Source organism: Periplaneta americana, chromosome 15, assembly GCF_040183065.1.
Source record: "Periplaneta americana isolate PAMFEO1 chromosome 15, P.americana_PAMFEO1_priV1, whole genome shotgun sequence".
Classification (NCBI taxonomy): domain Eukaryota; kingdom Metazoa; phylum Arthropoda; class Insecta; order Blattodea; family Blattidae; genus Periplaneta; species Periplaneta americana.
Window position 1 is genome coordinate 47942364 of NC_091131.1, and position 13000 is coordinate 47955363.

At 36.9% G+C, this 13000-nt stretch overlaps 1 protein-coding gene across 9 annotated transcripts in view; it reads left to right on the forward strand.

The window, feature by feature from the left end:
* The window catches only part of Septin4 (septin 4), a 166789-nt gene that overhangs the window by 66252 nt on the left and 87537 nt on the right, over positions 1-13000 (forward strand). For 4 of the 9 annotated variants that reach the window (XM_069847057.1, XM_069847058.1, XM_069847059.1 and 1 more), the window contains exon 1: positions 10702-10915. The exons of 4 other annotated variants lie outside the window; for them this stretch is intronic. In XM_069847057.1, coding sequence (XP_069703158.1) covers positions 10717-10915 — 199 coding nt within the window. In that variant the 5' untranslated portion in view covers positions 10702-10716. Of the gene's footprint in view, positions 1-10701; positions 10916-13000 lie in introns of those variants that run through there. One more of the 9 variants, XM_069847060.1, reaches the window with a different exon arrangement.

The following is a 13000-nucleotide window of genomic DNA, read 5'->3' on the forward strand; positions in this document are numbered from 1 at the left end:
GGCGGCCACTAGAGGGAACCCAAGAGTTGGAGCTTAATCTGAGACGATTCTGTCCGGCGCCGGGGTGGTATCCGGTGTGGCTTAGTGGATAAAGCATCAGCACGTAGAGCTGAAAACCCGGGTTCAAATCCCGGCGCTGGAGAGAATTTTTCTCCGTTCCATTACTCTTACATCGTATGATCGTATGATGCATGGAAATATCATATGTACTTCGGTACATTAAAATAATATATATTTCTTTAGCAGTACAAATAGGTTATAGTCGCTAGCACGAGGATAAAACTGGACTGTATAGAGATGTGGCACAAGTTGCAAGCAAAGTTCAACAAGGATGTCTTGTTGATTTTTTTCACAGTGAGACCGTGCGTTGTCGTGAAGGAAGATGATTACTTTGGACAATTTTTAATGTTTTCTGAAACTTACACCTTCTTTCAATTTTACATTCAGAAGACTGTTATTGTATGGTGCATTCATTGTTTGATCTACTGATTCCACATCTCATTTTTTTATTTTATTGGGTTATTTTACGACGCTGTATCAACATCTAGGTTATTTAGCGTCTGAATGATATGAAGGTGATAATGCCGGTGAAATGAGTCCGGGATCCAGCACCGAAAGTTACCCGGAATTTGCTCATAAACCCCGGAAAAAACCTCAGCCAGGTAACTTACCCCGACCGGGATTCGAACCCGGGCCACCTGGTTTCGCGGCCAGACGCGCTGACCGTTACTCCACAGGTGTGGACTCCACATCTCAAAAGGTAGGCCTATACGTTCTTCATATGATTTCACTTTAACCTTATTTTGGTGGTGATGGATCTGAATGTTTCAGTTCCTTGCTAAAAACACCTGTAGCACTGAAGATTTTGAGTAGTCTACTTTGACTTTCTTTGGTTTTTAATTTCTGGGCGTCCGCCTTGCACACACTTTTGAAAAATTTTAAGTGTTAGTGAATAATTTCCTTTATACCAACGTTGGTATTAGGCCTACTTTCTTGGGCAATTCATAGGCATCCATTAGTCGGCAAGATTTCCCGAATAAATTCTTCTTCAACGAGTTGAATATTTTCTTCTTTGACAAAAATCACGTAACGTTCAGTATGTAGTATATCAGAAACTACATTGCGCCCACACATCTTAAAATGTTTTGCACCACTCACACTACCGAACGAAACAAACAGTTTTCCTATATTGTGTTAGAAATTTTCTTCCGCACTGAGGAACTGGATGATAATCCGCTGTGTCTTAGCATTTAAGGAACTGTCCGTATCTTCTCACAAATGACATTGCCGCATATCTGCAAATTCCTCTCACTGACATTAATGTACATGGAATATGAATTCTTGAAGAATTTACACTATTGACAAATGTCGCTACAAACGAATTGCTTATTAATAGAGCCCGGATTTATTAGCTATGCATTTATAAAGCTTGAAATATGCATGTAAATATGCTCTATAAAATCTTACAATATGCTCTGTAATATGCAATATAAATTTCGAAAAATAACAGCTCGTAAATCTTTTTCTCTTAAACGGAGTAAAAAGATGGCAGTTTTTTTAACTTCAATGCATGTAAAATTCGTTGAAAGTTTTGAAAAACCTTCTACATTGCTATAAAACACAGTTAAACAACTAACTTGAGTTTCACTGTATTACTTAAGCATAAAATTTCTATATTATAACCACATTAAAGCTGAGAATTGCAGGAAGCGATGAATGTCATCGTCATGTTTTTCATGGTGAAGCTGCTACGCCTATAAGGAAATAGGTTTTCGTATATTGAGAATAACCTTAAAAAGAAGTAAAAAGTGTATGGGATGAACTCCATATTTCTTCTTGTATCAATTTCTCTTCTAATTCTGCTGCTTTACTACGTAGAAATTTTGCTGTCTTACAAACGGAATGGTATCCAGAATTTTCTGCAAGCACTGATTGAAGTTTTTCAGAAACGTTTTTTGCAATTCCATGTGTTTTAGGGGTCTAAGTATCAATAAAATTTTGAATTAAAACACGAACTTTTGTAGTGGAGAACACTGGACTTCTATTTTTGTTACAGTTTCAGACAGACTGACCCACGTGATACTAAAACAAATGAGCTAAGCATTATGCCGCATTTCCACGGAGCGTGAATCATTCTTTATTTATTAAGTTGCTGAATATGTCATTTGTTGTACTACAAAAGAAAATATAAGCTACATCGGAATATGTCCAGAATATATTGAAATAAGAAAATATTCATGCAATGTAAATAAATCTTAAAATATGCAATTATATCGTAGACTAACAAATATGTATTAAGTGATTACTAGGGTTCGGAAGTTGATGACCTAAAATTTCACAGAAAAATGACCAATAAAATTACCTTAAACTTCTGAAAATATTACATTAAAATTAAAAAAAAAAAGATGACTATGATTTTAATAATAAAATACAAACGAAATGGTATACTTCCATCAGCGGAAAATACATTGTCACCAAACTCAGTCACTAACTGTCGCAAAAAAAAAATTTGTCCGGTTTGTTTTTACTTTCGGAATATTTATGTCATCACTTGTGAGATACAATATGCTGACTGCGGGCACTGCGGCTGCAGTATTATTTTGTTCTGCTGCGTTGAATGGGGGGAAGCACGTAACACACATGATCAGGAGTAGGCTGATGAACTAGAAGGAAAATTCCTGCATAATGCAATCGAATTGTGTATGCAATCTGAAGTAGGTTCTCGAATATAGGCCACGATAAACTGTAAAAATGCCCTTCATAAGCAGAAAAGGGTAAAAAATGCAAGCAAATGTAGAACATTTTTTAAAAATGACCAGTAGACAATAAAAGACGAGAAAATTCAAAATAAAAGTTAACTATATTAGTTCATGTTGAAGTGAAACAAGTTTGTATTGCATCCTGTATTGCCTGTGATGTCTCAGAGGAAAGATGACATGTGATTAGTGATTACTATTGTAATGATAATCGAAGAAAACCATATTTCCATATGTTAAATTAGTTTTCATGCAATATGCATTTTACATGCGTAAAAATTCGGGCTCTACTTATTAAAATTTTGTAATTATAAAATAAGAAATCACATTTAACACAGATACGTAAAAACCGTACTTCTTACTGTGGTGTGGCACTAACGAAGTCGTTACAACCAAGTTCAGCAGCAAAAGAATACGTCTCTTTTACTTGCATCGTCCGGTCTCGAACGCATGCTGGACAGCGTGGCGCACGGTCTGGTATCTGTAAATCACGCGTGTGGGCAGCAGGGTCAACATTCTGGTCAAATTAGGGTTATCAGAAGTGACCATCACGTCAGTGGCGGCTGCGGATAGACAGACAGACATGCGGCTTGTTCTGTCATGGCATCCCTCTGAATTATACACAACCGAACAAATTGAATTCAACGCCAGTCTTCAGCCAATACATCTACGTGTTTCCACTAGGAAGCCAGGGGTGTGCATCCTAGCCAAGCAGCATACAATTATTATTTATTTATTTAACCTGGTAGAGATAAGGCCATCAGGCCTTCTCTTCCCCTCTACCAGGGGATTACAACTAAAATATTAAGAATACATTTACAATTATAATTACAATTAATATTGAATTTACAAATACAATAAAAAACAAAGTACTAAAAGATTAACTGATTAATACAGGCTAGACAGTTTATTGTAGAAGTTAAGAAGAAAGAAAATGTTTTTTTTTATTAATTAAGTAAAAATTAAATCTACTCTACGAAGTAAAAAATGCTTAATAAGTTTGTTTTTGAAAACTGCTAAATTCCGACAGTCTCTGATGTCACTGGGTAGGATATTCCACAAGCGCGATAGCGAGATTGTGTATGATGATGAATATGATGTCTTATGTGTTGGTATGGCCAATATGCGGCTATTTTGCGTGCATGTAAAGAGATTGCGATATGATGACATGTAACTGAAACGGGACGCAAGGTATGTAGGTGTAGAAGTTTGAAGGACTTGGAAAAGGAGAACAAGGGAATGAAAATTTCTACGTTCGTTAAGCAGTAGCCAGTTTAGAGTTTGGAAGGATGATAGTAAGTAAGGTATTATGACCAGTGCAAGGAATAACAAAAATTAAAAATTGTCATCATCATAATCATTATGGTATCTTCCTCTTTCTCATCTTCAGTTTCTAATTTTCATTTTCATCATGTAATATTTAAGGTGTACATTGTTCATTATTTCCTGTTGTATTGACTAGGCTTGGCTTTCCGAGGGCAGGAACGAGAACGGGTCCGTACACTTAGGCACGGTTTAGCCCTTCGTGCTTCCTATAGGTCTATGCGATGATTATTCAAGTCCGACAGTGACCTGGATGCCATTCGTGAATCCGACTCTGACAGGTGGGCCATCCTGCCTTAGACCCTGATAGAGCCAGATCCCATTTCCCGAATTCCTATTCTATTAAAATGATCTGACCATCTCGGAGGTAGAAAACAAAATGTCTTTATGAGAAATTAATTGGCAGCGCTACTACAGATAATACTTGACACAATGGGCGAGGTATTCTATAAATTGATGTTGTTATATAACGAAGTTCAACGCTATTTCTAACTTAACTTGACTGTTAAATTTGTTAAAGCTCACGAGGAGTTCTATAAATTTATGTTGTAATGAAATTCAAGGAATATTATGGACAATAAAAATTGTTCATACGGGAATGGGTATTTAAGAGTTGTTAATTCATTACAAGAAGTGAATCTGATATAACGTTAATAGAAATTAATTTTATTTCCTAGAATACATCTTTATATAAAATAAATAAATAAATAAATAAATAAATAAATAAATAAAAAGAGAGAACACCAAAATACCTCTTACACCAGACGTTCTCAACCTGGTACTCGCGAGCACTATGGTGCTCTTTTAATGCCATTTAGTGCTGTCGTCATGCGAGTAAAAATGTGCTCGCTAGCACGAACGCTCCTGATATCTTTTTTTTTTTTTTTCAATTCATACTTTGTTGTACGCCGGAACAAATAGTGTTCCTATCCATCCATTATATTATTTTAGCGACCTAAAAGGCCTTCCAGTATTTAATGGTGTATAACCCCTTTCAATTTAGTGTGGACTTAATCTGAAACATCAAGATTATTTAAGAGAGTAATGTGGTTGCTCGTGAGGAACTCCAGTTGATAGATCTCTAGTCCTCCTTAGCGCTGAAATAATTTCTTTGAAAAGGAGAAATTCGTAGCCTTTGGGCGCAGAAGATACAAAAAAAGTCCAAACAATGCAGAGTCAGTCTTTCAAATGTCTGTCTATGTTAGAGACAACCAACTTACGCAAGATAATTTGTAGGAACAAAAGCCGCCCTAAATAAGGGTTCGACAGATCAGCCTACTAATCAATTCATAAAGAATAATAAGTAAACAAAACAATTTTGTGACACTTGGAAAGAAAAAGAAAAAACATTAAGATAAGAAAACGTAGGAAATCATTTACAATAAAAATTTTGTTGGGTACAAATGATTACTAATTATAGCTAAGGATGATTTTAACACGTGAGATCCTATGGCATCAATCGTTGCTTCAGAAATTTTATATTGTTTAAGTTTCACTTTCTCACTTAAGAAATACCTCAAGACTAAATCACAATCATGATTAACTAAAATTCTGAGTGACATTAAAATTCAAGAATATCATTACCGTGGTGAGTGTTTTAATCCTTAAATTCGCAAGGTATCCCATAGGATACAACAGGTTAATAGGCTTTATGCTATAATTTTAATAGAATAGAGAAAATATTGGTAGGAAAATTAAAATTTCACAATACTATAATATTGTACAACATATAAACTATGGACATTGCGATAGTTGTTTTCTTTACAGTCCGACACGGTTTAATAAACTAGTGTGAGAAATGAAGTTTTGCCAATTTAAGGGTTAACATTTTATTTATGTACTAGCCGTACCCGTGCGCTCCGCTGCACCTGTTAGAAATAAATATAAAGTAATTACGTAATTAAAATAGGACGTTTGATCCAGGGAACATTCGTGTTTGTTAGAAGGATAAATCGTTTAATATGTTACTTAATTGAAATTGTATTTAAATAATTAAATTGCGATCATTTTGGTCCAGAGACCACTCATTTGGTGCAATGACAATTCCTTTAATATGTTTCTTATTTGTTATTACACGCAACTATAGTTTAATGAAGATTGACATATCATTTAGTTTTATTGTGTATACTTTATATTACTTGCTATATGGTTCCATTGAATTATGATAATAACTTAATTTTAACCCTTATTTTCTACGTCTTCAGTAAATGGCGCTTGGCCCACTATGGTTCTGAAACCTTCAAATAACTTAAATAGTGATACAGCATAAACAGTGATATGTAATTATATTTCTTTCTTTCGAAAATGTAAGAATTCACGATCTCCTATGTACCATTGCCATGGAATGAATAAATGTGTTTTTTCTTCCTACTCAACAATTTTATATTTTGCACATGGGAATTACTGCAGGAACAACAACGCTACAATCTGAGGCGGCGGTGAAAACGTATTGTATTATTATTTTAAAAGTCTATCAGACCTACCAAATTTTGCATAGAATAAAACTTATCGGAAATCATTTTTGAAGAAACTTTTGTTATGTAACATTTTTCACAAAAAAACAATAATAAGCGAGATATTTTGATTTAATTCAGGCCCCGTTAAATGAAGTATTTTGAATGCCATATAGCCTAAAATCTAAGTTACAACGAACTTAATTTATATTCCAATTTTCATATAAATCGGTTCAGCCATTATCGCGTGAAAAGGTAACAAACATACAGACAGACATACAAACAAAAATTTCAAAAATGCGTTTTTCGGTTTCAGGGTGGTTAATTATATATGTTAGGACCAATTATTTTTGGAAAATCGAAAATTACCAGAAAAATTTCGGCTACAGATTTATTATTAGTATAGATTAGACGTACCCGTGCGCTCCGCTGCACCTGTTAGAAATAAATATAAAGTAATTACATAATTAAAATAGGACGTTTGATCCAGGGAACATTCGTGTTTGAAAGAAGGATAAATCGTTTAATATGTTAATTTAAATTCTATTGAAATAATTAAAATGCGATCATTTGGTCCAGAGAGCACTCATTTGGTGCAATGACAATTCCTTTAACATGTTTCTTATTTGTTATTACATGCAACTATAGTTTAATGAAGATTGACATATCATTTAGTTTTAATGTGTAAACTTTATATTCCTTGCTATATGTTTCCATTGAATTATGGTAATAACTTAATTTTAACCCTAGTTTTCTACGTCTTCAGTAAATGGCGCTTGGCCCACTATGATTCTGAACCCTTAAAATAACTTAAATAGTGATACAGCATATATAGTGATATGTAATTATATTTCTTTCTTTCGAAAATGTAAGAATTCACGATCTCCTATGTACCATTGCTATGGAATGAATAAATTTGTTTTTTCTTCCTACTCAAAAATTTTATATTTTGCACATAGGAAGGAGTTACTGCAGGAACAACAACGCTATAATCTGAGGGCGGTGAAAATGTATTATATTCTTATTTAAAAAGTCTTGTATATCCTTAAATATCAGTCCTATCAACATTTTGCATAGAATAAAACTTATCGGAAATCATTTTTAAAGAAACTTTTGTTATGTAACATATTTCACAAAAATCAATAATAAGCCAGATATTTCGATTTATTTAATTTAGGCCCCCGCCCTTTTAAATAACGTATTTTGAATATCATATAGCCTAAAATATAACTACAACGAACTTAATTTATATTCCAATTTTCATCGAAATCCGTTCGGCCATTAAGCCTATTGCGTGAAAAGGTAACAAACAGACAGACAGACAGACAGACAGACAGACAGACATACAAACAAACATTTCGAAAAAGCGATTTTCGGTTTCAGGATGGTTAATTATACATGTTAACACCAATTATTTTTGGAAAATCGAAAATTACCAGAAAAATTTGGTTACAGATTTATTATTAGTATAGATTCCTATAGTCCTACTAAACCTGTTCGAGTCCATCACTGTGGAGTAACGGTTAGTCTGCCTGACTGTGAAACGAGCAGGCCCAGGTTGAAATCCTGGTTGCAATAAGTTACCTGGTTGAGGTTTTTTCCGAGTTTTTCCCTCAACGCATTAAGAGCAAATGCTGGGTAACTTTCGGCGCTGGACCCTGGACTCATCTCGCTAGCATTATCACCTTCATCTCACTCAGACGTTAGATAACCAGAGCAGTTGTCAAAGCGTCGTAAAATAACCAACTAAAAATAAACCTATTCGATTTCATGTTGCTCGCTTACTTAGTATCACATGTGAACAGTGCTCACAATCTTCAAAAGATTGCGAACCCCTGTCTTACATAATGATGTAAAAGTTAGAAAGAAGGGAAGACTGGAGATGAGATGGCTGTTGGACGTGGAATAGAATTTAAGGAGAGTGGGAGTTTGATGTTGGAACCCGGGCCACGTGGATGGAAGACCAGCGCGCTAGCATTTGAGCCACAGACGCGGTAATACTATAGGAAGTAACGTTTGAAATGCAATGACAGGACTAGCAGGAATGTTGGATTTCAAGGTGAAGAACAGGCGTAAAAATCGGTGGCGCTGTCTATTCAAATATGTCGACTGTATTTATTGTGCAGTATGTAAATATTTACATATATGAGGGGCTCGAGTGTAGGACGTGGTAACTAACATTTTGGTAAAAAATGAGATATGTAGTGTATAATATGGTACCTTAGATTCTGCGTCTAATGCAGTAGTTAGTTTTCCAACATCTCAACAAATGGCAAAAGTATACAGATTTTACTTTCCTTGTAACTATACAGAGTGTTTAAAAATACGGGGCATAATTTCAGGTATGTATTTCCCACATGTAGACAATCAAAATAGTTCATTACAACATGTGTCCGGAAATGCTTTATTTCCGAGTTATGGCCTTCACAACATTGAAATTCGCCGGAACGTTTTTCTTTCCGCAGGTCGTTGCCGTCAAAGGAGACATTAAGAGGGCACTCTGACAGTTCATTCCGAGGCGAAGGTTACATTCAGTGTTGTGTAGGCGTTAGACTGTGCGACATGTATTCAAATCAAGAGCTGGCAGAGATACACTTCATGTACGGTAAGGCGGACGGCAATGCTGCGCTGGCTCGTCGTTTGTATCAGGAGAGGTACCCACAGCGACAATGTCCAGATTGGAAGACATTTATACGTCTCCATTACCGTCTGTGCGAGTATGGAAAATTTAACTCTCCTGGTTTGGGAAGGGGACGACCAAGATCTACAACTCCAGAAGTACAGGAGGAGATTCTGGAGGCTGTGAACATGACTCATTCTATCAACACACGAAGGGTAGCGTTGCAAGTCAATGTTCCTCATACGACTGTCTGGAGACTGTTGAAAGAGTATCAATACTGTATCCTTATCATTTGCAACGTGTACAGGCCCTCTCACCAGCAGATTACCCTGCACGAGTTAGGTTCTGTCAGTGGTTCTTGCAGCAGTGTGGTGTAAATCCGAACTTTCCTGCCTTAGTATTATTTACAGATGAAGCACAGTTCACACGAGATGGCATAACAAATTTCCACAATCAGCATGTATGGGCGTATGAAAACCCACGCGCAACTGTTCCATCTCATCACCAGGTGCGGTTCTCCCTCAATATTCTCCCGGTATCATTGGTGATCGATTAGTTGGACCCCATGTACTTGTAAACAGACTTACGGGGCAGGCGTACACAAACTTCCTGGAAAACACCATACCTCGTTTCAGAAGACACTCCACTGATCAATCGTCAACACATTCACTTCTTGCATGATGGCGCTCCTGCACACTTCAGTCGTACGGCTCGCCGGTACTTGGATCGAAGGTTTCCTGATCGATGGATAGGTAGAGGTGGCCCAATTGCTTGGCCTTCACGCTCACCTGATCTGAACCTTCTCGATTTCTACTTGTGGGGCCATTTAAAATCATTGGTTTATTCGTCTCCGGTGCCTGATTTGGAATCCCTTCGAAATCGAATTGTGGCATGTTCTGAGGACATACGCAATACTCCTGGAATTTGGGACCGTGTTCGCAGGTCAATGAGACATCGTTGTGAGGTCTGTATTCAAGCAGGAGGTGGACATTTTGAACATCTTCTGTAATGACAACGACCTGCGGAAAGAAAAACGTTCCGGTGAATTTCAATGTTGTGAAGGCCATAACTCGGAAATGAAGCATTTCCGGACTCATGTTGTAATGAACTATTTTGATCGTCTACATGTGGGAAATACATACCTGAAATTATGCCCCGTATTTTTAAACACCCTGTATAAATGTTGCATGTATAAATGTTTACCTACCTATAACTTCAAAACACTAGAACGTCACTTACCATGTTTTACTCCCGAACCCGTCATATATTAATGCGTAAAACATTTATAAATGATGGGAAGGAATTTATAAAGAACAATGCTATTACATGCATACTGATTAACTTTGAACGAGCGCACTTAAAGCCCTGCATCTCACCTGCAATACAAGGCGAGTACTCGAAGTGCGATGTTTTGCTAATAGCATTGCCATGAATTTAAACTCGGTGATCGTCGCGGTGCAGAGAATGGGGTTGACCCTTGAGCCCACTCAATTGTTTGGGCAGTTTTTGCAGCCCGAGTGCAAGTTATTGTCCCTCCCACATGCACTTGCCGGCCGGACGGCGGATGGAGGCTTCCTCTCTCATTCATATGCAGTCGCCGGGGCTCGGCCACGAGGAAGTGCCAGCGAGCTCCTCGAATATCAACAATGCCGCCTCAATTACTCCACATCCATCCAACTGTCTAACAGCGTGCAGTGGCAGGTGCTTTCGACATGTACAGTCCTTCAATCTCGACGAGGAAATTCAAGCCCGTCGTTATAACTGTAAGTATTTTCAAACATATTTAATTATCTGGGCGCACAAGAAACTACAAACTGTTATATTCACGGCGTTTTCAAGCGAGAAGCCTACTATTTATACGAGAACTTTGATAGTTTCCGGAAAAAAAGTTCTTCAAACGTGTGTCGATATTACACCTCCGGGTTTTTTGAAAGTACAAAGCGAGTCAAACCTAAGCTATCGGCATTCTTACCGAGTCACAAGGTTCCTTTTGACGGGCAGGGAATTTGGTTTTCCCTGGTCCACAATAAACCGGAAACGAAAACTACAACGAGAACGAGAACGAGAATGAGAAAATTGTTAAAATAAATTTATTTAAAAGTGAGTATTCACAATTAACGAGAAGCTTGCAGGAGCCCGGGAAAGTGAACGTGAGAGTTGGCCAAGTTTTAACTTTGCCGTTCTCAGTTCCGATCATAGCTTACTAGATTCATTCTGTTGTCATCAAAAAGTTATTTGGTCGTGAGATATTTTGTAGCAAGGAAGTCATGACATAATTTCTTCTTCATTCATTGCTTGTAACTAATGCAGAAATTCAGTAGAATCACTTTCCATATTATGTTACGTGTATATGTGACCAGACTACCACTTGAATTTAATTCTTAAATATTTCGTATCTAAAATTTAGAAGTTCGTTAACGTGTGTTTATGTTGGCTGGCTTGTACTAAATAATGCCATTGGTAAAGTATACACAAATAACATCAGAATGCGTAATATCGACTTATATCGGTATTGACATACATATCGAAATGCATAATCGTTTCCGTTTTCGGTTTATTGTGAATAAAAAATCTTCACGTTCACGTTCTTCGTTTCCCGTTCTCGTTCCCGGTTTATTGTGGACCAGCCTTTAGTTGTTTTTTTTTTGTTGGTTACTTAACGACGCTGTATCAACTACTAGGTTATTTAGCGTCGATGAGATTGGTGATAGCGAGATGAGCCGAGGATTCGCCATAGATTACCTGGCATTCACCTTACGGTTGGGGAAAACCTCGGAAAAAACCCAACCAGATAATCAGCCCAAGCGGGGATCGAACCCGCGCCCAAGCGCAACTTCAGACCGACAGGCAAGCGCCTTAACCGACTGAGCCGCGCCGGCGGCCTTTAGTTGTTTCCTCTAGTCAGGCTTAGTATATAATGCATAGGTTCTCCCAGATACCGGTAATTGTTTGTACAAAGCCGACGGCACAATTCTGTTAGTTTTCAATTTCCGAGATATTGTAATGCACTTCACAAACGTGTATTGTACAATATTTTTTTGCATGATCATATTTTTAAAATTTCAAATACAATATATTTTGCATTGAAAATTTAGACCAATATTATTCCAAAGCCTTCGCAAAACTGTACTGTAATGGTAACTAAGTAACAATAAGTGTCCTGTAATGGGTCTATTTCAGTATAGTTTTATGTTATGAAGAATGGTTTCCCAGTTAAGAAGTTTCTGTGTAGAAATTCTAACTTTCAAGGCCTAACAACAATAGCTGTAAATACGACAGAAAAACACGATCGTACAGAAAAGTATATTGCGCTTAGGGACTCGATAAAAAAAAAAAATTCATAATGAGCCGTTGTCTCATCCCAGCAGCGTTCTTTGTCAGTTTCAATTTTATTTTGCAGAAATGAGATGATACGAATTATTTAATTAAATAATAAATTGAAATATACAACATCTTTAACTTTCAGTCATTTAACGGAGTTATCAAGTACTGGCCAATTTTTGTGATTTTTATAATAACATCCATGAAAATGTGAAAAAGTTAGATAGTCTATTATATCAAGAAGTGAAATATCCAATTCCAGCATCATAAAAAAAATGTATTGTTCAGTGACGAAGGATTGGTGGAGCAGAGGAAAAATTCTGTCCGGCACCGGGATTCGAACCCGGGTTTTCAGCTCTACGTGCTGACGCTCTATCCACTAAGGCTCACCGGATTCCAATTCCGATGCCGGATTGAATTCTCCACCTCTTAGTTTCCCTTTAGTGGCAACCCTCATGCACTGTGTCACAGATGTGTGTCCGTGGCACAATGTGCAACACACTAATGTGCAAGTTAAATTCATAATT